This window comes from Oncorhynchus keta, chromosome 10 (assembly GCF_023373465.1).
Source record: "Oncorhynchus keta strain PuntledgeMale-10-30-2019 chromosome 10, Oket_V2, whole genome shotgun sequence".
NCBI classification, from domain to species: domain Eukaryota; kingdom Metazoa; phylum Chordata; class Actinopteri; order Salmoniformes; family Salmonidae; genus Oncorhynchus; species Oncorhynchus keta.
The window spans coordinates 32,889,064-32,917,030 of NC_068430.1; the positions used below are offsets into that span (position 1 = coordinate 32,889,064).

At 47.2% G+C, this 27,967-nt stretch overlaps 1 protein-coding gene and 3 long non-coding RNA genes across 14 annotated transcripts in view; 3 read left to right on the top strand and 1 right to left on the bottom strand.

The window, feature by feature from the left end:
• Positions 1-27,967, top strand: part of LOC118388166 (rootletin-like) — a 51,381-nt gene that overhangs the window by 21,636 nt on the left and 1,778 nt on the right. Inside the window, exons 22-35 of the mRNA XM_052526051.1 lie at positions 1,612-1,746; positions 1,839-1,982; positions 2,070-2,308; positions 2,449-2,608; positions 2,796-2,963; positions 3,138-3,579; positions 3,675-3,841; positions 4,074-4,194; positions 5,468-5,631; positions 6,538-6,753; positions 6,907-7,131; positions 7,267-7,416; positions 7,643-7,843; positions 11,240-11,371. Of these exons, the coding sequence (XP_052382011.1) occupies positions 1,612-1,746; positions 1,839-1,982; positions 2,070-2,308; positions 2,449-2,608; positions 2,796-2,963; positions 3,138-3,579; positions 3,675-3,841; positions 4,074-4,194; positions 5,468-5,631; positions 6,538-6,753; positions 6,907-7,131; positions 7,267-7,416; positions 7,643-7,843; positions 11,240-11,371 (2,664 nt within the window). The remainder of the gene's footprint in view (positions 1-1,611; positions 1,747-1,838; positions 1,983-2,069; positions 2,309-2,448; positions 2,609-2,795; positions 2,964-3,137; positions 3,580-3,674; positions 3,842-4,073; positions 4,195-5,467; positions 5,632-6,537; positions 6,754-6,906; positions 7,132-7,266; positions 7,417-7,642; positions 7,844-11,239; positions 11,372-27,967) is intronic.
• Positions 11,632-12,869, top strand: LOC127932200 (uncharacterized). Of its 2 annotated transcripts, XR_008144528.1 has the most exons (5): positions 11,680-11,713; positions 11,902-11,939; positions 12,168-12,357; positions 12,548-12,737; positions 12,777-12,869. It is a non-coding gene; the product is annotated as an uncharacterized LOC127932200 (long non-coding RNA). The 2 variants fall into 2 exon arrangements; XR_008144529.1 differs by lacking the exon at positions 11,902-11,939 and having other exon boundaries at positions 11,632-11,827; positions 12,320-12,357.
• On the top strand, positions 17,453-22,421 carry LOC127932199 (uncharacterized). Of its 6 annotated transcripts, none has more exons than XR_008144526.1 (4): positions 17,453-17,699; positions 20,335-20,672; positions 21,527-21,643; positions 22,186-22,421. It is a non-coding gene; the product is annotated as an uncharacterized LOC127932199 (long non-coding RNA). The 6 variants fall into 6 exon arrangements; XR_008144522.1 differs by lacking the exon at positions 22,186-22,421 and adding an exon at positions 21,837-22,033; XR_008144523.1 differs by lacking the exon at positions 22,186-22,421 and adding an exon at positions 21,837-22,033 and having other exon boundaries at positions 17,453-17,670.
• Positions 24,870-27,138, bottom strand: LOC127932198 (uncharacterized). Of its 5 annotated transcripts, none has more exons than XR_008144519.1 (5): positions 25,880-27,138; positions 25,601-25,786; positions 25,353-25,538; positions 25,087-25,303; positions 24,870-25,055 (listed from the first exon to the last, which is right to left on the bottom strand). It is a non-coding gene; the product is annotated as an uncharacterized LOC127932198 (long non-coding RNA). The 5 variants fall into 5 exon arrangements; XR_008144520.1 differs by having other exon boundaries at positions 25,087-25,272; positions 25,353-25,569; XR_008144521.1 differs by having other exon boundaries at positions 24,870-25,024; positions 25,353-25,569.

Sequence of the window (27,967 nt, forward strand, 5' to 3'; positions counted from 1 at the left end):
TTACAACATATCAACAATTCCCTCTGGGCAAGTCTCGAGAATATGTCTAAGTATTACCACACACAATTTGGTGAAAGCAGATGCTACTGAAGCTGAGGAAATGTAGTTGGCATTGTGGGAAGAGTCTGACTTTCAGTAAATGGCAGTTAAAGGCAAGTACACTGAATTTAGACTGCCAAACGCCAAACACCTTTTTAGATCCAATCACCATCTCTTTAAACTAAGTTACTATATATATATGTATTCCAATTTGTTACATTCTCTATGAAAAGGGCTTTTAACTTAAGTGTAATTAAGCAAACACTGAATGTTTTTTTACTGTTGCTATTAGCCTACACGTTACTGTAGCGTATGCTATTCAATGAACTGTAGTACATCGATACACAATGGACCAGGACGAAAATAATCCGAGCCCCCAGCAAATACCATCAGTAACCTACAGAACTTGAGACAAGCACATGCAGTATTAAGCCATGGAATGTGTTGATTAAAACCTCTAAAAGTCTAAGCCGTTGGGCAATGCTAAAATATGTAATTGTTTTAAGATGGTCAGACCATGGAATTTTAGGACCCTTTAGGTATCAACAATTATATTTAAAAAATGATTTAATAAAATATTGAATTTGACCTTTACTACTATAGCCCATAGAAACACATTGAATAACACATTCATAAATGGCCCAAAGAGACAGTAAAAACATATCATAATGAATAAGGCTTTGAAGTGTCTGTCCTATATCTAGGAGATTTAAGAAAGCTCAGGAATATATATATTTTTTGGGACACATATTTAACCCCTTATTTTTGTTGGAACAAACTACCTCCATACATCCATTCATTTGCATGGGCTACCTTTGTGGGGGTTGTAGAGCAAAACGGAGAACACTATCGTGAGAGTCTCATTAGTTTGTATGCCAAATCGTTCTGACGCTTTCATGAGAAGACCGATTTTCGGATGGGTCTGACAAACACCGTTGTCAGACATAGGAGGATGTTGTGGATTGAGAAGTAACCTAGAGATTTTGTTTTTTTTGCATCGGCTACATCTCTAGATTTTTAAAATGATGTTACTTAGATTGACGCACGGCTGCACCAATCAGACTCTTAGGGATTTTAACCAGAGAATGGCCAAACCCTTATTTTATTTGACCGTTATTTAACTAGGCAAGTCAGTTAAGAACAAATTCTTATTTTCAATGATGGCCTAGGAACAGTGGGTTAACTGCCTAGTTCAGAGGCAGAACGATAGATTTTTACCTTGTCAGCTCGGGGATTAGATCTTGCAACCTTTCGGTTACTGGTCCAATGCTCTAACCACTAGTCTACCTGCCGCCAAGCCCTTCTCACACCTACAACTTGTGTATTAATCAAAACCTAGCCATTTCGAGCCACCTGCAGCTATTGCACTCTTAATTCCGTCTGTGAAAATAGCAAAAATATTTCTTGCACCCCTGGACCTATAGCACTACTGCCAGTGCTTAGATTTAACATTGCGTTACATTCGTCTGTAATGAAGTGCAGAGCAAATGTGGATAAGAGATGACTACTCTCATGAGGTTGTGATCCATATCCCCACTTCTAGAGGCCCTTTCTATTTTCTCTCTCTCTCAGATGTTGTCCCAGAAGGAGGCAGAGAAAGCGGTGCTGTCTGAGAGAGTGTCCATCCTGCAGGCAGAGCTGGGTACTGCAACCCTGGAGCTGGACAGACTGGCCAGAGAGGCAGCACATTACAAAGAACAGGAGAGGGTAATTATAGACCGTTTTAGGACTCTGTTCCCATTCTGTACTACCGTGAACTTTTTTTAATGACATTAAAGTTTCCCTGACTTTGTCGGCAGGCCACAGTGGGAGCTCTGACCAGTGAGTTACTGGAGCTTCGCTCTCAGCTGGAGGAGGCTGGCAGTGTTCATGAGCGGGAGCTGCACCGGTTGCAGGAGAACAGCTCTGACCTGCAGGCACACACTGATGCTGCCCTCAAAGAGGTAAGAGGAGGTTAGAGTCAGGGATGGAGCCGGTGACCATTTCTGGTTCAACATTTCTTCACCACTCTCCCTAACTTCCTCTTCCAGCTGGAGGAGTGCAGAGCTTCTCTCTCAGCCAGTGAGGAGAGCCGAGACCAGGTGAGGCGGGACATGCTGGAGATGGACAGGCGCCTCAACCAAACCCGTGACACCGGGGAAGGGTACAGAAGGGATGGGGTAGAGCTACGGCGCACCCTCACTGATGTCACCAAGGAGAGAGACACTCTCAGCCTATCAAATACCCAGCTGAGGGAGACTCTGAGAAGTGCAGAGACTGAGAGAATCAGGTAGTACTTAGCTGCATACCTCTGACCCTGATTGTCACCTTTCAAATGTTAATTTACTAGTATCACTCTCTGTTCGGTAGTAAAAATTAAACACAGAAGGCATCAACTGTATACTAAAGGACGAAATATGTGTGTGTCAGTGTGAAGCGTCAGTGTGAGGAGAAGGAGCAGCGGCTGGCTGTTCTGGAGGAGAGCCTGTCATCTGCACAGAGAGAGGTGACGGAGCTCCGCAGCTGTCTGAGAGAGGTGGAGAGGTCACGGCTGGAGGCCCGGAGAGAGCTGCAGGAGCTACGCAGACAGGTCAGTCACACATACCCTCACATCTCTGAAACACTTTGTTTATTCTGTTACACTTATTGGTTTACCTTACCTGCTGTAGAGAACTCAAATTTCACTAGGGCATTGAGTTCTTGCTATCCACTGGATCTTACCAGGCCTTGGCTTAGACATATTCTAGAAATTGTCCTCCGTTCGATCACTGCATCAGGTGAAGGTACTGGATGGAGAGAAGGAACAGAAAGGGAGGGAGGTGGCTGAGTTGCAGACACGTCTCTCCCTGGAGGAGCAGAGAGAGGAGGAGAGAGGGCGGGAGATCTTCTCTCTCAAACAGAAGCTGGCCGAGGCTGACACAGCCAGGACTTCCATCAAGAAAGAGGTGAGGAGGGAGGGAGAGGTGTGGTTGGAGTAGAGTGAGAGGTTAGATTGTATTTATGCTTGTTTAAACATAAAACTTAATCAACTGCCGTCTACACATCTCTCTCTACTGTACTTCTTTTCCCATCTCTATCTTTCCCCCTCCTCCTCTTCCCTCCCTCCCTCCTCCCTCCAGCTGTCCATCTTCCAGAGGCGTCTGACAGAGTCAGAGTCAGGCTGGCGGGGATGTGAGAGGGAGCTGACGGCCCAGCTTCAGGATGCCCGGGGCTGTGAGAAGAAGCTCCAGGATGAGGCCAGGAACCTGTCCCTGCGGGCCCAGACAGCCCTGGACTCCCTCACTCAATCCAGCCTGCAGCTGAGCGAGGCCCAGGGCCGCCTGGCTGCCACCGAGGTAGAGCTGGCCCGGGCCGAGGCCGGACGCAGGGAGCTAGAGTTCCGCCTGGGCAGCTTGCAGTCGGCACTAACCCGTACACTGGGTATTGGGGCAGGGGGCCGGAGAAGTGCCAGTGGGGGCAGGGGCAGGAGCCCCAGAGGGAGCCCCCCAGCAGCATCCTACAGCAGCATTACACGTCCCCGCAGCCTCTCGCCTCTACGCTGCTCACTTTCACCCCGAAAAGGTGAGGATAAAATGCTCTCATATCACAAAACATGTCAGTGTGAAAGTGGGACATAAATTGTGAGGAGTTATACTGTATATAATCTTTTCTTCCAGATTTTGGAGGCTCGACCCCTGACAACACGTTGGGCTGCTCAAGGCCTATCTCCCCAGAGCAGGGTGACACCCCCCTCCCCATGCCCCTGCCTGAGCTGGACCCTGAGACGCTGCGCTGCGGCCTCAGAGACTTCCTCCAGGAGCTCCGAGAAGCTCAGAGAGACCGGGTACTACAGCCACACTACATGGGCAGAGCAGTACACATATTTAGATTTTATACACATTCTCCTATTCTAACAGATTGAAGTCCCTTTTCACTCTTTACTTTTAGATGAATTATGTCAACATTGTGCTGTAAACATTTCTGCAGCACTGATATGTGACTGTAGGAAACGCTAAAAGTCTGTCAGATTGTCTGAAGGCATGTTGTTGAAATGTGTTCCTGGTGTTGGTTTTCAGGACGAGGCTCGCTGCCAGTTGGGGGCGCTACAGAGAGAGTTGGAGGAGGTGACAGGGGAGAGAGACTCTGCCCAGAACCGCCTCTCTCAGCTACACAACACACTGCAGGAGTGCCAGGAGGGTGAGACACACACACAAGTTGCACGCAAACCATAAGAAGACCAAGAGAATCATTTACACAGTGACGTCATTGACAGACATACAAAGACCCGGGGAGAGCACGTTAGGAGCACGTTAGGAGCACGTTAGGAGCACGTTAGGAACACGTTAGGAACACGTTAGGAGCACGTTAGGAGCACGTTAGGAGCACGTTAGGAGCACGTTAGGAGCACGTTAGGAGCACGTTAGGAACACGTTAGGAACACGTTAGGAACACGTTAGGAGCACGTTAGGAGCACGTTAGGAGCACGTTAGGAGCACGTTAGGAACACGTTAGGAACACGTTAGGAGCACGTTAGGAGCACGTTAGGAGCACGTTAGGAACACGTTAGGAGCACGTTAGGAACACGTTAGGAACACGTTAGGAACACGTTAGGAGCACGTTAGGAACACGTTAGGAGCACGTTAGGAGCACGTTAGGAGCACGTTAGGAACACGTTAGGAACACGTTAGGAACACGTTAGGAGCACGTTAGGAGCACGTTAGGAACACGTTAGGAGCACGTTAGGAGCACGTTAGGAGCACGTTAGGAACACGTTAGGAGCACGTTAGGAGCACGTTAGGAACACGTTAGGAACACGTTAGGAGCACGTTAGGAACACGTTAGGAGCACGTTAGGAACACGTTAGGAACACGTTAGGAGCACGTTAGGAACACGTTAGGAGCACGTTAGAGCACGTTAGGAACACGTTAGGAACACGTTAGGAGCACGTTAGGAGCACGTTAGGAACACGTTAGGAACACGTTAGAGCACGTTAGGAACACGTTAGGAACACGTTAGGAACACGTTAGAGCACGTTAGGAGCACGTTAGGAGCCCGTTAGGAACACGTTAGGAGCACGTTAGCAACACGTTAGGAGCACGTTAGAGCACGTTAGGAGCACGTTAGGAACACGTTAGGAGCACTAGGAGCACGTTAGAACACGTTAGAGCACGTTAGGAGCACGTTAGGAGCACTTTAGGAGCACGTTAGGAACACGTTAGCACGTTAGGAACACGTTAGAGCACGTTAGGAGCACGTTAGGAACACGTTAGGAGCCCGTTAGGAACACGTTAGGAGCACGTTAGGAGCACGTTAGGAGCACGTTAGGAGCACGTTAGGAACACGTTAGGAGCACGTTAGGAGCACGTTAGGAACACTTTAGGAGCACGTTAGGAACACGTTAGGAGCACGTTAGCGTAAAGACCTTGTCTGTGAATGCTCCAGTGTTGTGACTGTCTGTGTTTCCGTCCAGGTAAGCGTGGTGTTGACGGGCGTCTGAGCTCCACCCAGGCCATGCTCCAGCAGCAGGAGGAGACGGCAAGGAGGGGAGAGAGGGAGAGAAGAACCCTCACTGACAGAGTCAAGGAGCTGGAGAGAGCCCTGCAGACTGTCGAGACAGAGAAAAAACACACACAGGTAGACATACACGCACACAAACACATACTTCCTGTACAATATCTTCCCTGACAAGGATTCTAGTGTCTGCTAACACAGTGCTGACCACTGACCTGCCAACACTGCCATATGGTGACCCTGCAGGAAGCACTAGGTGGAAGCAGAAAAGTGTCATAACAACAGATGCCACAGAATACTGAGTCATTAAACAAAACTCCATGTCATATTTCTGGGCAAAGCAGAATGTGCAGTCCTCTAAGTCCAACCCTCACACCACCCTAGAAAACACTCCCCATAGCCGACAACAGAGGGAGCATGGGGAAAGAGGGAGAGAGAAAGGGACTGGCTGAGTGAGAAGGAAATAGAGAGATTGAGAGGGTTAGTGGGATAAAGTGCAATGGAAAAGACGAACCAAGGGTAAGGAGGGTAGGTATTTATGATTATAGAGATTATAGTTAGGAGCCACAGAATCAAATAGTAGGTAATTTAATAGACTGTATTCCTGGGAAAAGACTCAAATGATTTATGTTGCTGGAAAGAGAGGGGAGGAAGTTCAGGAGCAGGGGGGGGTTCAGCATTATGGGGAGTTGAGAGAAGAAAGAAGGGATGTGGCCATCTGTGGATCAACTGTCTATCTGGCCTGGCCTCTGAGAGTGTGTTTGTGGAGTGTCTCTGTTTTCCCCTCGTGTCTAGTTCTATATCTCTCTACAGAGCAGCCATTCTGCTGCCAGACTGGGTCACCATGACATACTGTAACTGTATGGACTGGCTGGCTGGCTTTGACATGTGACCTTGATGTGACTGCCAGTCTGCCAGTTTAATCTCTTTTAGCTCTCTCCTTCTCTTTCAGTCACTCTCTCACTCTCTACCTCTGTCTCCCTTTCTCTCACCTCACTCTCCCCTCCTCCCCTCCCTCCCTCCCTGTAGGACCAGTTGAGTAAGCAGCGTGCGGGCGAGGTGCGTCTGGAGGCTGAGCGGAGGCGTCTGCGGGAGGCCCTGGAGGTTGCCGAGGCCCGGGGGACCAGGGTGGAGCTGGGGAGACGCAGCCTGGAAGGGGAGCTGCAGAGACTCAAACTGAGCCTGGGGGACAGGGAGGCCGAGAACCAGGCCACCCAGGAGCGCCATGATGCACTAGTCAAACAGGTGGCACACTGAATGAAAACTCAATCAATCTACTATAGAGGAACAAGTACACCCCCATTTACGTCATGCTGAGATTTAACCAGATTTAAACAGAAACACACTAAGACACACTGACTTAAACCACTCACACACTCAGTTGTGCATCTGTCCCAGGTGGCGGAGGGGGAGAGCTGTGTGGCGTCACTCCAGAGAGAGGTGGACAGGCTGAGCCAGGCTATGTCTAAAGCCCAGGAGGGAGAGGTCTGTCTCAGAGAGAAGAACCAGAGCCTTTCCCAGAGCCTCCAGGAGGCCACCGTTGCCCATAGCGCCACCCAGGGACGCCTTGTCGCACTGCAGAAGACCCTGGGGCTGGCCGAGCAGGACCGCAGGCATCTACAGGTAGGTGGAGGAGGAATCATTGATAGGACAGTGGGCTGAAATTCAAGTGTTTGTTTTTGTCAAGGTTCATCCCTGTAATTTAAATAGGATTAGAGTAAATTGTAATGAAACTGAATGTAGTGATGCTGTTTTCAGGAGCGAGTGGATGGAGCGCGGGCGTCCCTGACGGACGGGAAGAGAGGCATGACGGCCCTCACTGAGCGCGTCCAGAGCCTACAGACTGAGCTGACTCAGAGCGACCTGAGACGAGGAGAGCTGGAGGCAGAGCTGGCTCACACACAGGAGGTGAGAGGGAGGGAGAGAAAGAACGAGAATGAAAGAGAGAGACTTTTACTCATACATAATCATTTCCTCAACACTAACCTTATACACACACACAGGAGGAGAGTGGTAAGGACATAGCGGGGGCATGTGAAGAATTTACATGAAAAACCATGTAACGAAAAAGAGCGGGAGACATAGGCCTGTATCTCATCTGAATAGCTGTTCTCTCACCCTGTCTCTCCTTTAGGCCCTGCGTCAGCGGTCTGCCAGTCTGACAGAAGCCCAGCGCAGTGCCCAGTCTGCCCAGACAGAGAGGGTGTCTGCAGAGGAAAGGCTGCGCGGGCTGCAGAGGGCCGTGGCTGTGCTGGAGACAGAGAAGAAGGATGCAGAGAGACAGGCCGTCCGCCTGGAGAAGGACAAAAACGCACTGAGAAATACACTGGACAAGGTGAGACAGGAGTGAGAGAAATATGAACCACACACAGAACATTAGAAATATCAAATCAATATCAAATCAAATTGTATTAGTCACATGCTCCAAATACAACAGGTGTAGTAGACCTTACAGTGAAATGCTTACTTTTACAAGCCCCTAAGATGAATATTATGACTGTCGAAAAAAGTTGGGAGTATTGATTTTCAATCAGTTCATTTCAGGAAGTGAATTTAAATGCAATTCGTGAATGAAAAAATCATCTGAAAATAATGGCCGGTTTTCAATTAACTTCCTCAATTAATTGGATTAAACATGGAAATCAAATTTTATTTTTCGCAAGCGCCGAATAGAACACCTTACCGTGAAATGCTTACTTACAAGGCCGTAACAACAACGCAGTTCAAGAAATAGAGTTAAGAAAATATTTACTAGATAAACTAAAGTAAAAAATACAATTTGGGCGACTGGAGTCTTTGACCATTTTTTGGGCCTTCCTCTGACACCGCCTAGTATATAGGGCCTGGATGGCAGGAAGCTTGGCTCAAGTGATGTACGGGGCCATTCACACTACTCTCTGTAACGCCTTACGGTCTGATGCCGAGCAGTTGCCATACCAGGCAGTGATGCAACCGGTCAGGATGCTGAGAGGGAAACGGTGGTGTTGTGCCCTCTTCACGACTGTCTTGGTGTGTTTGGACCATGATAGTTTGTTGATGATGTAGACACCAAGGAACTTTAAACTCTTGGCCCGTTTCACTACAGCCCAATTAATGTTGTTGTCCACAATCAGCTCCTTTGCCTTGCTCACATTGAGGGAGAGGTTGTTGACCTGGCACCACACTGCCATGTTTCTAACCTCCTCCCTATAGGCTATCTCATCGTTGTCATTGATCAACCCTACCACTGTTGTTTCGTCAGCAAACGTAGTGATGATGTTGGAGTCATGCTTGGCCATGCAGTTGTGGGTGAACAGGGAGTACAGGAGGGGACTAAGCATGCATCCCTTAGGAGGTCCCATTGTTGAGGATCAGCGTAGCAGATGTGTTTGTGCCTACCCTTACCACCATCAGGAAGTCCAGGATGAGCGTAGCAGATGTGTTTGTGCCTACCCTTACCACCATCAGGAAGTCCAGGATCAGCGTAGCAGATGTGTTTGTGCCTACCCTTACCACCATCAGGAAGTCCAGGATGAGCGTAGCAGATGTGTTTGTGCCTACCCTTACCACCATCAGGAAGTCCAGGATCAGCGTAGCAGATGTGTTTGTGCCTACCCTTACCACCATCAGGAAGTCCAGGATCAGCGTAGCAGATGTGTTTGTGCCTACCCTTACCACCATCAGGAAGTCCAGGATCAGCGTAGCAGATGTGTTTGTGCCTACCCTTACCACCATCAGGAAGTCCAGGATCAGCGTAGCAGATGTGTTTGTGCCTACCCTTACCACCATCAGGAAGTCCAGGATGAGCGTAGCAGATGTGTTTGTGCCTACCCTTACCACCATCAGGAAGTCCAGGATCAGCGTAGCAGATGTGTTTGTGCCTACCCTTACCACCATCAGGAAGTCCAGGATCAGCGTAGCAGATGTGTTTGTGCCTACCCTTACCACCATCAGGAAGTCCAGGATCCAGTTGCAGATGGAGGTGTTTAGTCCCAGAGTCCTAAGCTCAGTGATGAGCTTTGTGGGCACTATGGTGTTGAACGCTGAGCTGTAGTCAATGAACAGCATTCTCAGGTGTTCCTTTTGTCCAGGTGGGAAAGGGCAGTGTGGAGTGCAGTTGAGATTGCGTCATCTGTGGATCTGTTTAGGCGGTAGGCGAATTGGAGTGGGTCAAGGGTTTCCAGGATGATGGTGTTGATGTTTTTATTTCATTTTATTAATCAAACCTTTATTTAACTAGGCAAGTCCGTTAAGAACAAATTCTTATTTACAATGACAGCCTAGGAACAGTGGGTTAACTGCCTTGTTCAGGGGCAGAATGACAGATTTTTTTACCTTGTCAGCTCTGGGATTTTATCTTTCGGTTACTGGCCCAACACCTTAACCACTAGGCTACCTGCTGTCGTGAGCCATGACCAGCCTTTCAAAGCACTTCGTGGCTACCAACTTGAGTGCTACGGGGCGGTAGTCATTTTACCTTCACTTTCTTTGGCACATGGACTATGGTGGGCTGCTTGACACGTAGGTATTACAGACTCGTGCAGGGAGAGGTTGAAAATGTCAGTGAAGACACTTGCCAGTTGGTCCGTGCTTGCTCTGAGTACAGCTGGTGCTCTCATGCATGCTTCAGTGTTGCTTGCCTCGAAGCAAGCATAAAAGGAATTTAGCTCGTCTGGTAGACTCACGTCACTGGACAGCTCACGGCTGGGTTTCCCTTTGCTATACTCCTTAATGCCATTGGATGAATCCTGGAACATATTCCAGTCTGTGCTAGCAAAATAGTCCTGTAGCATCCGCATCATCTCACGACTTCCGTATTGAGCGAGTCACTGGTACTTACTGCTTTAATTTTTGCTTGTAAGCAGGAATCAGGAGAATATAATTATGGACAGATTTGCCAAATGGAGGGCGAGGGAGAGCTTTGTATGCGCCTCTGTGTGAGGCGTAAAGCTCCGCTTCTGGATGAGAATTTTCTTGTTGAGTGCGGTCCTAGTGCCAGCATCGTTGTGATGGTAACTATACCGCTATGAATAATATGGATGAGAACTCTCTCGGTAGTTAGTGTGGTCTACAGTTTATCATGGGGTACTCTACCTCAGGCGAGCAATACCTTGAGACTTCGTGCACCAGCTGTTATTGACAAATAGATACACACCCCCCCCTTGTCTTACCAGACGTATATATGCTCTGTCCTGCCCGACGCATGGAAAACCCAGCCAGCTCTATATTATCCATGTCGTCGTTCAGCCACGACTCGGTGAAACATAAAATATTACAGTTTTTAATGTCCGGTTGCTAGGATAGTCTTGAACGTAGGTCATCCAGTTTTTTCACGTTGGCCAATAGGACGGATGGTAGTGGGTAAACACCCACTCGCCGACAAATTCTCACAAGGCACTACGACCTCTGCCCCCAGTATCTCCGTCTTTTTTTCATGTAAATTACATGGATTTGGGCCTGGTCTCGGGGAAGCAGTGTATCCTTTGCGTCGGACTGCGTCTAGTTTGAGGTGAGTAATCTCTTCTGATGTCCAGATGCTATTTTCGTTCATAAGAGATGGTAGCAGCAACATTATGTGCAAAATAAGTTACAAACAATGCGAAAGAAACTAACTAAATAGCACAGGTGGTTAGGAGCCCGAAAACGGCAGCCATCCCCGCCGGCGCCATTGGGGATGGCTGCTGTTTTGACCCCAATATCTACTGTTGAATGAAATTGAGGTGATTCTGATTATGTATGACTGTTTCTCCAGGTGGAGCGTCAGAAGCTAAAGACGGAGGAGGGCAGCATGCGTCTGTCTGCAGAGAAAGGCCGTCTGGATCGCTCCCTCACCACCGCAGAGCAGGAACTGCAGGACGCACAGAGACAGATAGCACTGTTACAGGTAGGCAGGAGACACAGAGACAGATAGCACTGTTACAGGTAGGCAGGCGGCACAGATACAGATAGCACTGCTACAGGTAGGCAGGAGGCACAGAGACAGATAGCACTGTTACAGGTAGGCAGGAGACACAGAGACAGATAGCACTGTTACAGGTAGGCAGGAGGCACAGATACAGATAGCACTGCTACAGGTAGGCAGGAGGCACAGATACAGATAGCACTGCTACAGGTAGGCAGGAGGCACAGATACAGATAGCACTGCTACAGGTAGGCAGGAGGCACAGATACAGATAGCACTGTTACAGGTAGGCAGGAGGCACAGATACAGATAGCACTGTTACAGGTAGGCAGACGGCACAGATACAGATAGCACTGTTACAGGTAGGCAGGAGGCACAGAGACAGATAGCACTGTTACAGGTAGGCAGGCGGCACAGATACAGATAGCACTGCTACAGGTAGGCAGGAGGCACAGAGACAGAGCACTGCTACAGGTAGGCAGGAGACACAGAGACAGATAGCACTGTTACAGGTAGGCAGGAGGCACAGAGACAGATAGCACTGCTACAGGTAGGCAGGAGGCACAGAGACAGATAGCACTGTTACAGGTAGGCAGGAGACACAGAGACAGATAGCACTGTTACAGGTAGGCAGGAGGCACAGAGACAGATAGCACTGTTACAGGTAGGCAGGAGGCACAGAGACAGATAGCACTGTTACAGGTAGGCAGGAGGCACAGAGACAGATAGCACTGTTACAGGTAGGCAGGAGACACAGAGACAGATAGCACTGCTACAGGTAGGCAGGAGACACAGAGACAGATAGCACTGTTACAGGTAGGCAGGAGACACAGAGACAGATAGCACTGTTACAGGTAGGCAGGAGACACAGAGACAGATAGCACTGTTACAGGTAGGCAGGAGACACAGAGACAGATAGCACTGTTACAGGTAGGCAGGAGGCACAGATACAGATAGCACTGTTACAGGTAGGCAGGAGGCACAGAGACAGATAGCACTGTTACAGGTAGGCAGGAGGCACAGATACAGATAGCACTGCTACAGGTAGGCAGGAGGCACAGAGACAGATAGCACTGTTACAGGTAGGCAGGAGACACAGAGACAGATAGCACTGTTACAGGTAGGCAGGAGACACAGAGACAGATAGCACTGTTACAGGTAGGCAGGAGGCACAGATACAGATAGCACTGTTACAGGTAGGCAGGAGGCACAGAGACAGATAGCACTGTTACAGGTAGGCAGGAGGCACAGAGACAGATAGCACTGTTACAGGTAGGCAGGCGGCACAGATACAGATAGCACTGCTACAGGTAGGCAGGAGGCACAGATACAGATAGCACTGTTACAGGTAGGCAGGAGGACACAGAGACAGATAGCACTGCTACAGGTAGGCAGGAGGCACAGAGACAGATAGCACTGCTACAGGTAGGCAGGAGACACAGAGACAGATAGCACTGTTACAGGTAGGCAGGAGGCACAGAGACAGATAGCACTGTTACAGGTAGGCAGGAGACACAGAGACACATGGCCATGCTACAGGTAGGCAGGAGGCACAGAGACAGATATCACTGCTACGGGTAGGCAGGAGACACAGAGACAGAGCACTGCTACAGGTAGGCAGGAGACACATGGCCATGCTACAGGTAGGTAGGAGACACAGAGACAGATAGCACTGCTACAGGTAGGCAGGAGGCACAGAGACAGATAGCACTGCGACAGGTAGGCAGGAGACACAGAGACAGAGCACTGCTACAGGTAGGCAGGAGACACATGGCCATGCTACAGGTAGGTAGGAGACACAGAGACAGAGCACTGCTACAGGTAGACAGAGAGTAGGAGACACATGGCCATGCTACAGGTAGGCAGGAGACACATGGCCATGCTACAGGTAGGTAGGAGACACAGAGACAGATAGATAGCACTGTTATAGGTAGACAGAGAGATGCAGAGAGGCATAGCACTGCTACAGGGTAGACAGAGAGACATAGCACTGCTACAGGTAGACAGAGAGACATAGCACTGCTACAGGTAGACAGAGAGACATAGCACTGCTACAGGTAGACAGAGAGATAAAGAGAGACAGCACTGCTACAGGTAGACAGAGAGATAAAGAGAGACAGCACTGCTACAGGTAGACAGAGAGATAAAGAGAGACAGCACTGCTACAGGTAGACAGAGAGACATAGCACTGCTACAGGGTAGACAGAGAGACATAGCACTTCTACAGGGTAGACAGAGAGACATAGCACTGCTACAGGTAGACAGAGAGACATAGCACTGCTACAGGTAGACAGAGAGAGAGAGATAAAGAGCACTGCCACAGGTAGACAGAGAGATAAAGAGAGACAGCACTGCTACAGGTAGACAGAGAGATAAAGAGAGACAGCACTGCTACAGCTGGACAGAGAGACATAGCACTGCTACAGGGTAGACAGAGAGACATAGCACTGCTACAGGTAGACAGAGAGACATAGCACTGCCACAGGTAGACAGAGAGATAAAGAGAGACAGCACTGCTATAGGTAGACAGAGAGATACAGAGAGACATAGCACTGCTACAGGTAGACAGAGAGATAAAGAGAGACAGCACTGCTTCAGGTAGACAGAGAGATAAAGAGAGACAGCACTGCTACAGCTGGACAGAGAGACATAGCACTGCTACAGGTAGACAGAGAGACATAGCACTGCCACAGGTAGACAGAGAGATACAGAGAGACATAGCACTGCTACAGGTAGACAGAGAGATAAAGAGAGACAGCACTGCTACAGGTAGACAGAGAGATAAAGAGAGACAGCACTGCTACAGGTAGACAGAGAGATAAAGAGAGACATAGCACTGCTACAGCTGGACAGAGACATAGCACTGCTACAGCTGGACAGAGAGACATAGCACTGCTACAGGTAGACAGAGAGACATAGCACTGCTACAGGTAGACAGAGAGACATAGCACTGCTACAGGTAGACAGAGAGACATAGCACTGCTACAGGTAGACAGAGAGACATAGCACTGCTACAGGTAGACAGAGAGACATAGCACTGCTACAGGTAGACAGAGAGACATAGCACTGCTACAGGTAGACAGAGAGACATAGCACTGCTACAGGTAGACAGAGAGATAAAGAGAGACAGCACTGCTACAGGTAGACAGAGAGATAAAGAGAGACAGCACTGCTACAGCTGGACAGAGAGATGCTTAGAGACATAGCACTGCTACAGGTGGACAGGGAAAGACAGAGAGACATAGCACTGCTACAGGTAGACAGAGGGATACAGAGAGACATAGCACTGCTACAGGTAGACAGAGAGATAAAGAGAGACAGCACTGCTACAGGTAGACAGAGAGATAAAGAGAGACAGCACTGCTACAGCTGGACAGAGAGATGCTTAGAGACATAGCACTGCTACAGGTAGACAGAGAGACATAGCACTGCTACAGGTAGACAGAGAGATACAGAGAGACATAGCACTGCTACAGGTAGACAGAGAGATAAAGAGAGACAGCACTGCTTCAGGTAGACAGAGAGATAAAGAGAGACAGCACTGCTACAGCTGGACAGAGAGACATAGCACTGCCACAGGTAGACAGAGAGATACAGAGAGACATAGCACTGCTACAGGTAGACAGAGAGATAAAGAGAGACAGCACCGCTACAGGTAGACAGAGAGATAAAGAGAGACAGCACTGCTACAGCTGGACAGAGAGATGCTTAGAGACATAGCACTGCTACAGGTGGACAGGGAGACATAGCACTGCTACAGGTGAACAGGGAGATACAGAGAGACATAGCACTGCTTCAGGTAGACAGAGGGATGCAGAGAGACATAGCACTGCTACAGGGTAGACAGAGAGATGCAGAGAGACATAGCACTGCTACAGGTAGACAGCGAGACATAGCACTGCTACAGGTAGACAGAGAGACATAGCACTGCTACAGGTAGACAGAGAGATACAGAGAGACATAGCACTGCTACAGGTCGACAGAGAGACATAGCACTGCTACAGTAGACAGAGAGACAGAGAGACATAGCACTGCTACAGGTAGACAGACATAGCACTGATTCAGGTAGACAGAGAGACATAGCACTGCTACAGGTAGATAGAGAGATGAAGAGAGACAGCACTGCTACAGGTAGACAGAGACAGATACAGAGAGACATAGCACTGCTACATGTAGATAGAGAGATGAAGAGAGACAGCACTGCTACAGGTAGACAGAGAGATAAAGAGAGACAGCACTGCTACAGCTGGACAGAGAGACATAGCACTGCTACAGGTAGACAGAGAGACAGCACTGCCACAGGTAGACAGAGAGATACAGAGAGACATAGCACTGCTACAGGTAGACAGAGAGATGAAGAGAGACAGCACTGCTACAGGTAGACAGAGAGATACAGAGAGACATAGCACTGCTACAGGTAGACAGAGAGATAAAGAGAGACAGCACTGCTACAGGTAGACAGAGAGACATAGCACTGCTACAGGTCGACAGAGAGACATAGCACTGCTACAGGTAGACAGAGACATAGCACTGCTTCAGGTAGACAGAGACATAGCACTGATTCAGGTAGACAGAGAGACATAGCACTGCTACAGGTAGACAGAGAGATAAAGAGAGACAGCACTGCTACAGGTAGACAGAGAGATACAGAGAGACATAGCACTGCTACAGGTAGACAGAGAGATGAAGAGAGACAGCACTGCTACAGGTAGACAGAGAGATACAGAGAGACATAGCACTGCTACAGGTAGACAGAGAGATAAAGAGAGACAGCACTGCTACAGCTGGACAGAGAGATAAAGAGAGACAGCACTGCTACAGCTGGACAGAGAGCTGCTTAGAGACATAGCACTGCTGCAGCTGGACAGAGAGATAAAGAGAGACATAGCACTGCTTACAGGTAGACAGGGAGACATAGCAATGCTACAGGTGAACAGGGAGATACAGAGAGACATAGCACTGCTTCAGGTAGACAGAGGGATGCAGAGAGACATAGCACTGCTACAGGGTAGACAGAGAGATGCAGAGAGACATAGCACTGCTACAGGTAGACAGCGAGACATAGCACTGCTACAGGTAGACAGAGAGATACAGAGAGACATAGCACTGCTACAGGTCGACAGAGAGACATAGCACTGCTACAGGTAGACAGAGACATAGCACTGCTCAGGTAGACAGAGAGAGACATAGCACTGCTACACTGTACAGACAGAGAGATAAAGAGATAGCACTGCTACAGGTAGACAGAGATAAAGAGAGACAGTACTGCTACAGGTAGACAGAGAGATACAGAGAGACATAGCACTGCTACAGGTAGACAGAGAGATAAAGAGAGACAGCACTGCTACAGCTGGACAGAGAGATGCTTAGAGACATAGCACTGCTGCAGCTGGACAGAGAGATAAAGAGAGACATAGCACTGCTACAGCTGGACAGAGAGATAAAGAGAGACAGCACTGCTACAGGTAGACAGAGAGATAAAGAGAGACAGCACTGCTACAGCTGGACAGAGAGATGAGCACTGCTACAGGTGGACAGGGAGACATAGCACTGCTACAGGTAGACAGAGAGATAAAGAGAGACAGCACTGCTTCAGGTAGACAGAGAGATAAAGAGAGACAGCACTGCTACAGCTGGACAGAGAGACATAGCACTGCTACAGGTAGACAGAGAGACATAGCACTGCCACAGGTAGACAGAGAGATACAGAGAGACATAGCACTGCTACAGGTAGACAGAGGGATAAAGAGAGACAGCACTGCTACAGGTAGACAGATAGATAAAGAGAGACAGCACTGCTACAGGTAGACAGAGAGATAAAGAGAGACAGCACTGCTACAGCTGGACAGAGAGACACTAGCACTGCTACAGGTAGACAGAGAGACATAGCACTGCCACAGGTAGACAGAGAGATACAGAGAGACATAGCACTGCTACAGGTAGACAGAGGGATAAAGAGAGACAGCACTGCTACAGGTAGACAGATAGATAAAGAGAGACAGCACTGCTACAGGTAGACAGAGAGAGAAAGAGAGACAGCACTGCTACAGTAGACAGAGAGACATAGCACTGCTACAGGTAGACAGAGAGACATAGCACTGCTACAGGTAGACAGAGAGACATAGCACTGCTACAGGTTGACAGAGAGACATAGCACTGCTACAGGTAGACAGAGAGACATAGCACTGCTACAGGTAGACAGAGAGACATAGCACTGCTACAGGTAGACAGAGAGACATAGCACTGCTACAGGTAGACAGAGAGACATAGCACTGCTACAGGTAGACAGAGAGACATAGCACTGCTACAGGTAGACAGAGAGATAAAGAGAGACAGCACTGCTACAGCTGGACAGAGAGATGCTTAGAGACATAGCACTGCTACAGGTAGACAGAGAGACATAGCACTGCCACAGGTAGACAGAGAGATACAGAGAGACATAGCACTGCTACAGGTAGACAGAGAGATAAAGAGAGACAGCACTGCTACAGGTAGACAGAGAGATACAGAGAGACATAGCACTGCTACAGGTAGACAGAGAGATAAAGAGAGACAGCACTGCTACAGGTAGACAGAGAGATAAAGAGAGACAGCACTGCTACAGCTGGACAGAGAGACATAGCACTGTTACAGGTAGACAGAGAGACATAGCACTGCCACAGGTAGACAGAGAGATACAGAGAGACATAGCACTGCTACAGGTAGACAGAGAGATAAAGAGAGACAGCACTGCTACAGGTGGACAGAGAGATAAAGAGAGACAGCACTGCTACAGCTGGACAGAGAGATGCTTAGAGACATAGCACTGCTACAGCTGGACAGAGACATAGCACTGCTGCAGTTGGACAGAGAGATACAGAGAGACATAGCACTGCTACAGGTAGACAGAGAGATAAAGAGAGACATACCACTGCTACAGCTGGACAGAGAGATGCTTAGAGACATAGCACTGCTACAGCTGGACAGAGAGATGCTTAGAGACATAGCACTGCTACAGGTAGACAGCGAGACATAGCACTGCTACAGGTAGACAGAGAGATACAGAGAGACATAGCACTGCTACAGGTCGACAGAGAGACATAGCACTGCTACAGGTAGACAGAGAGACATAGCACTGCTACAGGTAGACAGAGACATAGCACTGATTCAGGTAGACAGAGAGACATAGCACTGCTACAGGTAGATAGAGAGATGAAGAGAGACAGCACTGCTACAGCTAGACAGAGAGATAAAGAGAGACATAGCACTGCTACAGGTAGACAGAGAGATAAAGAGAGACAGCACTGCTTCAGGTAGACAGAGAGATAAAGAGAGACAGCACTGCTACAGCTGGACAGAGAGACATAGCACTGCAGCTGGACAGGTAGACAGAGAGACATAGCACTGCCACAGGTAGACAGAGAGATACAGAGAGACATAGCACTGCTACAGGTAGACAGAGAGATAAAGAGAGACAGCACTGCTACAGGTAGACAGAGAGAGACAGAGAGACATAGCACTGCTACAGGTAGACAGAGAGACATAACACTGCCACAGGTAGACAGAGAGATACAGAGAGACATAGCACTGCTACAGGTCGACAGAGAGACATAGCACTGCTACAGGTAGACAGAGACATAGCACTGCTACAGGTAGACAGAGACATAGCACTGATTCAGGTAGACAGAGAGACATAGCACTGCTACAGGTAGATAGGAGAGATGAAGAGAGACAGCACTGCTACAGGTAGACAGAGAGATACAGAGAGACATAGTACTGCTACAGGTAGACAGAGAGATGAAGAGAGACAGCACTGCTACAGGTAGACAGAGAGATACAGAGAGACATAGCACTGCTACAGGTAGACAGAGAGATAAAGAGAGACAGCACTGCTACAGCTGGACAGAGAGAGATAAAGAGAGACAGCACTGCTACAGCTGGACAGAGAGATGCTTAGAGACATAGCACTGCTGCAGTTGGACAGAGAGATAAAGAGAGACATAGCACTGCTTCAGGTAGACAGGAGACATAGCAATGCTACAGGTGAACAGCACTGAGATACAGAGAGACATAGCACTGCTTCAGGTAGACAGAGGGATGCAGAGAGACATAGCACTGCTACAGGGTAGACAGAGAGATGCAGAGAGACATAGCACTGCTACAGGTAGACAGCGAGACATAGCACTGCTACAGGTAGACAGAGAGATACAGAGAGACATAGCACTGCTACAGGTCGACAGAGAGACATAGCACTGCTACAGGTAGACAGAGACATAGCACTGCTTCAGGTAGACAGAGAGATATCGCACTGCTACAGGTAGACAGAGAGATAAAGAGAGAGCACTGCTACAGGTAGACAGATATAAAGAGAGACAGTACTGCTACAGGTAGACAGAGAGATACAGAGAGACATAGCACTGCTACAGGTAGACAGAGAGATAAAGAGAAACAGCACTGCTACAGCTGGACAGAGAGATGCTTAGAGACATAGCACTGCTGCAGCTGGACAGAGAGATAAAGAGAGACATAGCACTGCTACAGCTAGACAGAGAGATAAAGAGAGACAGCACTGCTACAGGTAGACAGAGAGATAAAGAGAGACAGCACTGCTACAGCTGGACAGAGAGATGCTAAGAGACATAGCACTGCTACAGGTGGACAGGAGACATAGCACTGCTACAGGTAGACAGAGAGATAAAGAGAGACAGCACTGCTTCAGGTAGACAGAGAGATAAAGAGAGACAGCACTGCTACAGCTGGACAGAGAGACATAGCACTGCTACAGGTAGACAGAGAGACATAGCACTGCCACAGGTAGACAGAGAGATAAAGAGAGACATAGCACTGCTACAGGTAGACAGAGGGATAAAGAGAGACAGCACTGCTACAGGTAGACAGATAGATAAAGAGAGACAGCACTGCTACAGGTAGACAGAGAGATAAAGAGAGACATAGCACTGCTACAGGTAGACAGAGAGACATAGCACTGCTACAGGTAGACAGAGAGACATAGCACTGCTACAGGTAGACAGAGAGACATAGCACTGCTACAGGTAGACAGAGAGACATAGCACTGCTACAGGTAGACAGAGAGACATAGCACTGCTACAGGTAGACAGAGAGATAATGAGAGACGGCACTGCTACAGCTGGACAGAGAGATAAAGAGAGACATATCACTGATACATGTAGGCAGAGATATACAGAGAGACATAGCACTGCTACAAGTAGACAGAGAGATAAAGAGAGACATAGCACTGCTACAGCTGGACAGAGAGATGCTTAGAGACATAGCACTGCTACAGGTAGACAGAGAGATAAAGAGAGACATAGCACTGCTACAGCTGGACAGAGAGATGCTTAGAGACATAGCACTGCTACAGCTGGACAGAGAGATGCTTAGAGACATAGCACTGCTACAGCTGGACAGAGAGATGCTTAGAGACATAGCACTGCTACAGCTGGACAGAGAGATGCTTAGAGACATAGCACTGCTACAGCTGGACAGAGAGATAAAGAGAGACATAGCACTGCTACAGCTGGACAGAGAGATAAAGAGAGACAGCACTGCTACAGCTGGACAGAGAGATGCTTAGAGACATAGCACTGCTACATGTAGGCAGAGAGATACAGAGAGACATAGCACTGCTACAGCTGGACAGAGAGATAAAGAGAGACATAGCACTGCTACAGCTGGACAGAGAGATGCTTAGAGACATAGCACTGCTACAGCTGGACAGAGAGATGCTTAGAGACATAGCACTGCTACAGCTGGACAGAGAGATGCTTAGAGACATAGCACTGCTACAGCTGGACAGAGAGATGCTTAGAGACATAGCACTGCTACAGCTGGACAGAGAGATGCTTAGAGACATAGCACTGCTACAGCTGGACAGAGAGATAAAGAGAGACAGCACTGCTACAGCTGGACAGAGAGATGCTTAGAGACATAGCACTGCTACAGCTGGACAGAGAGATGCTTAGAGACATAGCACTGCTACAGCTGGACAGAGAGATAAAGAGAGACATAGCACTGATACATGTAGGCAGAGAGATACAGAGAGACATAGCACTGCTACAGGTAGACAGAGAGATAAAGAGAGACATAGCACTGCTACAGCTGGACAGAGAGATGCTTAGCGACATAGCACTGCTACAGCTGGACAGAGAGATGCTTAGAGACATAGCACTGCTACAGCTGGACAGAGAGATAAAGAGAGACATAGCACTGCTACAGCTGGACAGAGAGATGCTTAGAGACATAGCACTGCTACAGGTAGACAGAGAGATAAAGAGAGACAGCACTGCTACAGCTGGACAGAGAGATGCTTAGAGACATAGCACTGCTACAGCTGGACAGAGAGATGCTTAGAGACATAGCACTGCTACAGCTGGACAGAGAGATAAAGAGAGACATAGCACTGATACATGTAGGCAGAGATATACAGAGAGACATAGCACTGCTACAGGTAGACAGAGAGATAAAGAGAGACATAGCACTGCTACAGCTGGACAGAGAGATGCTTAGAGACATAGCACTGCTACAGCTGGACAGAGAGATGCTTAGAGACATAGCACTGCTACAGCTGGACAGAGAGATAAAGAGAGACATAGCACTGCTACAGGTAGACAGAGAGATGCTTAGAGACATAGCACTGCTACAGCTGGACAGAGAGATACAGAGAGACATAGCACTGCTACAGGTAGACAGAGAGATAAAGAGAGACAGCACTGCTACAGCTGGACAGAGAGATAAAGAGAGACATATCACTGATACATGTAGGCAGAGATATACAGAGAGACATAGCACTGCTACAGGTAGACAGAGAGATAAAGAGAGACATAGCACTGCTACAGCTGGACAGAGAGATGCTTAGAGACATAGCACTGCTACAGCTGGACAGAGAGATGCTTAGAGACATAGCACTGCTACAGCTGGACAGAGAGATGCTTAGAGACATAGCACTGCTACAGCTGGACAGAGAGATAAAGAGAGACATAGCACTGCTACAGCTGGACAGAGAGATAAAGAGAGACATAGCACTGCTACAGCTGGACAGATAGATGCTTAGAGACATAGCACTGCTACAGCTGGACAGAGAGATGCTTAGAGACATAGCACTGCTACAGCTGGACAGAGAGATGCTTAGAGACATAGCACTGATACATGTAGGCAGAGAGATACAGGCATTGGAGAAACACTGAGACTCCCTAACCTACAGAAGGTGGGACAACCCCAACTGTTAAGACCTGGAAACTTTTATGTGAAGACCATTGGGTCAGGCAAAGGAAGGCTAACTTTAAGATAACAGTGAGGTGACATTGACCATGTTGAGCACTACCACTGAGTGCGTTTCCTCAGCTGCTGTTGATTTCACGCTTGTCTGAAAGGTGACAGAGAAAATGTGGATTCAGTTTAGAGCTCGGTGGTATATCATGAAAACCGTTATTGATCCACATACCGGTATGGATTCTATAACAATATTTGTATACATTGCTAAATTAAATGACAAGTTGCACTACTCATAAAACATATTTAGAACTTGTAAACTCAGCAGAAAAAGAAGCATCCCCTCACTGTCAACTGTGTTAATTTTCAGCAAACTTAACATGTGTAAATATAACAAGTTCCACAGACATGTGACTAACATAAATTGAATAATGTGTCCCTGAACAAAGGGGGTTCAAAATCAAAAGTAACAGTCAGTATCTAGTGTGGCCACCAGCTGCATTAAGTACTGCAGTACATCTCCTTCTCATGGACTGCAGCAGATTTGCCAATTCTTGCTGTGAGATGTTACCCTACTGTTCTACCAATGCACCTGCAAGTTCACAGACATTTCTGGGGGGAATGGCCCTAGCCCTCATCCTCCGATCCAACAGGTCCCAGACGTGCTCAATGGGATTGAGAGCCAGGCTGGCAATTTGCTGGCAATGGCAGAACACTGACATTCCTGTCTTGCAGGAAATCACGCACAGAACAAACAGTATGGCTGGTGGCATTGTCATGCTGGAGGGCCATGTCAGGATGAGCCTACAGGAAGGGTACCACATGAGGGAGGTCTTCCCTGAAACACACAGCGTTGAGATTGCCTGCAATGACAACGAACTGAGTCCGATGATGCTGTGACACACCGCCCCAGACCATGACGGACGCTCCACCTCCAAATCGATCCCGCTCCAGTGTACAGGCCTCAGTGTATCGCTCGTTCCTTCGACGATAAACGTGAATCTGAACATCACCCCTGGTGAGACAAAACCGTGACTCATCAGTGAAGAGCACTTTTTGCCAGTTCTGTCTGGTCCAGTGGGTTTGTGCCCATAGACGACATTGTTGTCGGTGATGTCTGGTGAGGACCTGCCTTACAACAGGCCTACAAGACCTCAGTCCAGCTTCTCTCAGCCTTTTGCGGAAAGTCTGAGTTCTGATGGAGTGATTGTGCGTTCCTGGTGTAACTCGGGCAGTTGTTGTTGCCATCCTGTACCTGTCCTGTAGGTGTGATGTTCGGATGTACCGATGCTGTGCAGGTGTTGTTACATGTGGTCTGCCACTGCGAGGATGATCAGCTGTCAATCCTGTCTCCCTGTAGCGCTGTCTTAGGCGTCTCACAGTACTGACATTGCAATTTATTGCCCTGGCCACATCTGCAGTCCTCATGCCTCTTTGCAGCATGCCTAAGGCACCTTCACGCAAATGAGCAGGAACCCTGGGCATCTTTCTTTTTGTGTTTTTCAGAGTCAGTAGAAAGGCCTCTTTAGTGTCGTAAGTTTTCATAACTGTGACCTTAATTGCCCACCATCTGTAAACTGTTAGTGTCTTAACGACCGTTCCATAGGTGCATGTTCATTAATTGTTTATGGTTCTTTGAACAAGTATGGGAAACAATGTTTAAACCCTTTACAATGAAGATCTGTGAAGTTATTTTGATTTTTACGAATTATCTTGGAAAGACAGGGTCCGGAAAAAGGGGTGTTTCTTTTTTTGCTGATTTTATTATTCAGAAACAAACACCTCCATACCATCACCCAGCCCTAGTTCAGTTTCAGCATTTGAGTTTGTCATTCTGCTTATTTCCCCTTTGGCAGAATTATCAAAGGAGTCAAGATTTAGTTATTCATTCAGCCTTTAGTTAATTGTGTCAGTTGGTTTTCTGTGTAGGTCAGTATCACAACAAATTCAGTTTGAGTCCAAAAAGGCCATGAACTGTATCTGGAATATGGTCATGAGATAGGAGATCAGTATTTATATTACCATTTACCCTAGTTTACCCCCGATAGTCTTTTTCTGGGGTCAAACTCATTTGATAATGCCCAGCATTCATCAAAGTAAGGTCCAATAGACTTAAACTCTCCCCCACTTATCTTCTAGTCAAACCACAATAACAAACCTCATTTACTGACGTGATTGGCTGATGTTGGAGGTGTTTATTCTTTATTTGGCTGCTTTGTGGAAGGAGGAGTTGGTGGATGTAAGAAAGAAGATCACTTTTTCTATGGTGAGTGTCTATTTCTCAAGTGATTGTTATACAGTCAGTGCAGTGCACTCCTCTTTGAGTGATCAAATCCATGCAGAAGCATTTTAACACTATAAGCAGTTGATCACCATAAGCAGTTGATCACCATAACCTCTATCACTATAAGCAGTAGATCACATAACCTCTATCACTATAAGCAGTAGATCACATAACCTCTATCACTATAAGCAGTAGATCACATGACCTCTATCACTATAAGCAGTAGATCACATAACCTCTATCACTATAAGCAGTAGATCACATAACCTCTATCACTATAAGCAGTAGATCACATAACCTCTATCACTATAAGCAGTAGATCACATAACCTCTATCACTATAAGCAGTAGATCACATAACCTCTATCACTATAAGCAGTAGATCACATAACCTCTATCACTATAAGCAGTAGATCACATAACCTCTATCACTATAAGCAGTTGATCACCATAAGCAGTAGATCACCATAACCTCTATCACTATAAGCAGTAGATCACATAACCTCTATCACTATAAGCAGTAGATCACATAACCTCTATCACTATAAGCAGTAGATCACATAACCTCTATCACTATAAGCAGTAGATCACATAACCTCTATCACTATAAGCAGTAGATCACATAACCTCTATCACTATAAGCAGTAGATCACATAACCTCTATCACTATAAGCAGTAGATCACATAACCTCTATCACCATAAGCAGTAGATCACATAACCTCTATCACTATAAGCAGTAGATCACATAACCTCTATCACTATAAGCAGTAGATCACATAACCTCTATCACTATAAGCAGTAGATCACATAACCTCTATCACTATAAGCAGTAGATCACATAACCTCTATCACTATAAGCAGTAGATCACATAACCTCTATCACTATAAGCAGTAGATCACATAACCTCTATCACCATAAGCAGTAGATCACATAACCTCTATCACTATAAGCAGTAGATCACATAACTTCTATCACTATAAGCAGTAGATCACATAACCTCTATCACTATAAGCAGTAGATCACACAACCTCTATCACTATAAGCAGAATGTCCTGTAATAGAAGACGAGGCTAGTGTGTTCTTCTTGGTAGTTTTACTCTGAAATTCTCAGTTCAGGTGAGGGGTTAGTCAGGCAAGACAGTGCTTTTGTTGCAGATTATTGTACATTATTTTTCATTAGTTTAACCCTCCCACAGCGCCTTTCTGTTGTTCCCTGAGCTTCCTTTAAAGGCAGCCAAATGAAACCTCATGCAGGCTTAAGTGAGTTGGGATCCGTACAAAATGGCTGTAGCCCCGGGCTCTCTGGTTCTGAATGCATCTGCTGCTAGTTAGACCCCTAATGTTGAGCAGAATTGTTTGGCTTGTTTGTTCTTGATCTGGACCCCTATGGTTTCTGTTACGGATGAAGTTAAGAAAGTTTAACGAGAACGTGCACAACTTGTTGAAAATAAATTTAGTATGAAAACTACATGATATAGCCTAGCTAGGAGGGCACTGTTGAAGTGTTCTGCGGGTTTTCATTTCCTTTTGATTTCATTTTAAAGAGGCTACTATTCAGCATACGGTGCCTTTGGAAAGTATTCCGACCTATTGACTTTTTCCACATTTTGGTAGGTTACAGCCTTATTCTAAAATGGATTCTATTGTTTTTTCCCTCTTCGGTTTACACACAATACCCCATAATGACAAAGCAAAAACAGGATTTGAGAAAAGTTTGCTAATTTATTAAAACTGATACATACATTTACATTTACATACATTTACAATACATAAGTATTCAGACCCTTTACTCAGTACATTGTTGAAGCACCTTTGGCAGTGATTAGAGCCTTGAGTCTTCTTGGGTATGATGCTACAAGTTTGGCACACCTGTATTTAGGGAGTTTCTCCCATTCTTCTCTGCAGATCCTCTCAATGTATGTCAGGTTGGATGGGGAGCGTTGCTGCACAGCTATTATAGGTCTCTTCAGAGATGTTTTATCGGGTTCAAGTCCGGGCTCTGGTTGGGCCACTCACGGACATTCAGAGACTTGTCCCAAAGCCACTCCTGTGTTGTCAGGGTCGTTGTCCTGTTAGGTGAACCTTCACCCCAGTCTTAGGTCCTGAGTACAGGCTTTATCCGTTTATCCGTACTTTATCCGTTCAACTTTGCCTCGATCCTGACTAGTCTCCCAGTCCCTTCCGCTGAAAAACATCCCCAAAGCAGGATGCTGCCACCACCATGCTTCACCGTAGGGATGCTGCCACCACCATGCTTCACCGTAGGGATGCTGCCACCACCATGCTTCACCGTAGGGATGGTGCCAGGTTTCCTCCAGAAGTGATGCTTGGCATTCAGGCCAAAGAGTTCCATCCTCGTTTCATCAGATCAGAGAATCTTGTTTCTCATGGTCCGAAAGTCTTCAGGTGCCTTTCGGGAAACTCCAAGCAGGCTGTCATGTGCCTTTTACTGAGGAGTGGCTTCCGTCTGGCCACTCTACCATAAAGGCCTGATTGGTGGACTGCTGCAGAGATGGTTGTCCTTCTGGAAGGTCCTCCCATCTCCACAGAGGAACTCTAGAGCTCTGTCAGAGTGACCATCGGGTTCTTGGTCACCTCCCTGACCAAGGCCCTTCTCCCACGATTGCTCAGTTTGGCTGGGCGGCCAGCTCTAAGAAGAGTCTTGCATTTAAGAATGATGGAGGCCACTGTGTTCTTGGAGACCTTCAATGCTGTAGACATTTTTTGGTACCTTTCCCCAGATCTGTACCTGGTTGATCAATGGAAACAGGATGAACCTGAGCTCAATTTTGAGTCTCATAGCAAAGGGTCTGAATACTTATGTAAATAATGTATTTTAGTTTTTTATTTTAAAATACTTTTGCAAAAATGTCTAAAAACCTGTTTTTGCTTTGTCATGATGGGGTATTGTGTGTCGATTGCTGAGGATTTTTAAAAATCCATTTTAGAATAAGGCTGTAATGTAACAAAATGTGGAAAAGGTCGAAGGGTTTGAATACTTTCCGAAGGCACCTTATATTACTGATTAGTCCATTTTAGATTATTTTTCAATCCTTCGTCAACAGATTCATTTATCAAGGTCATG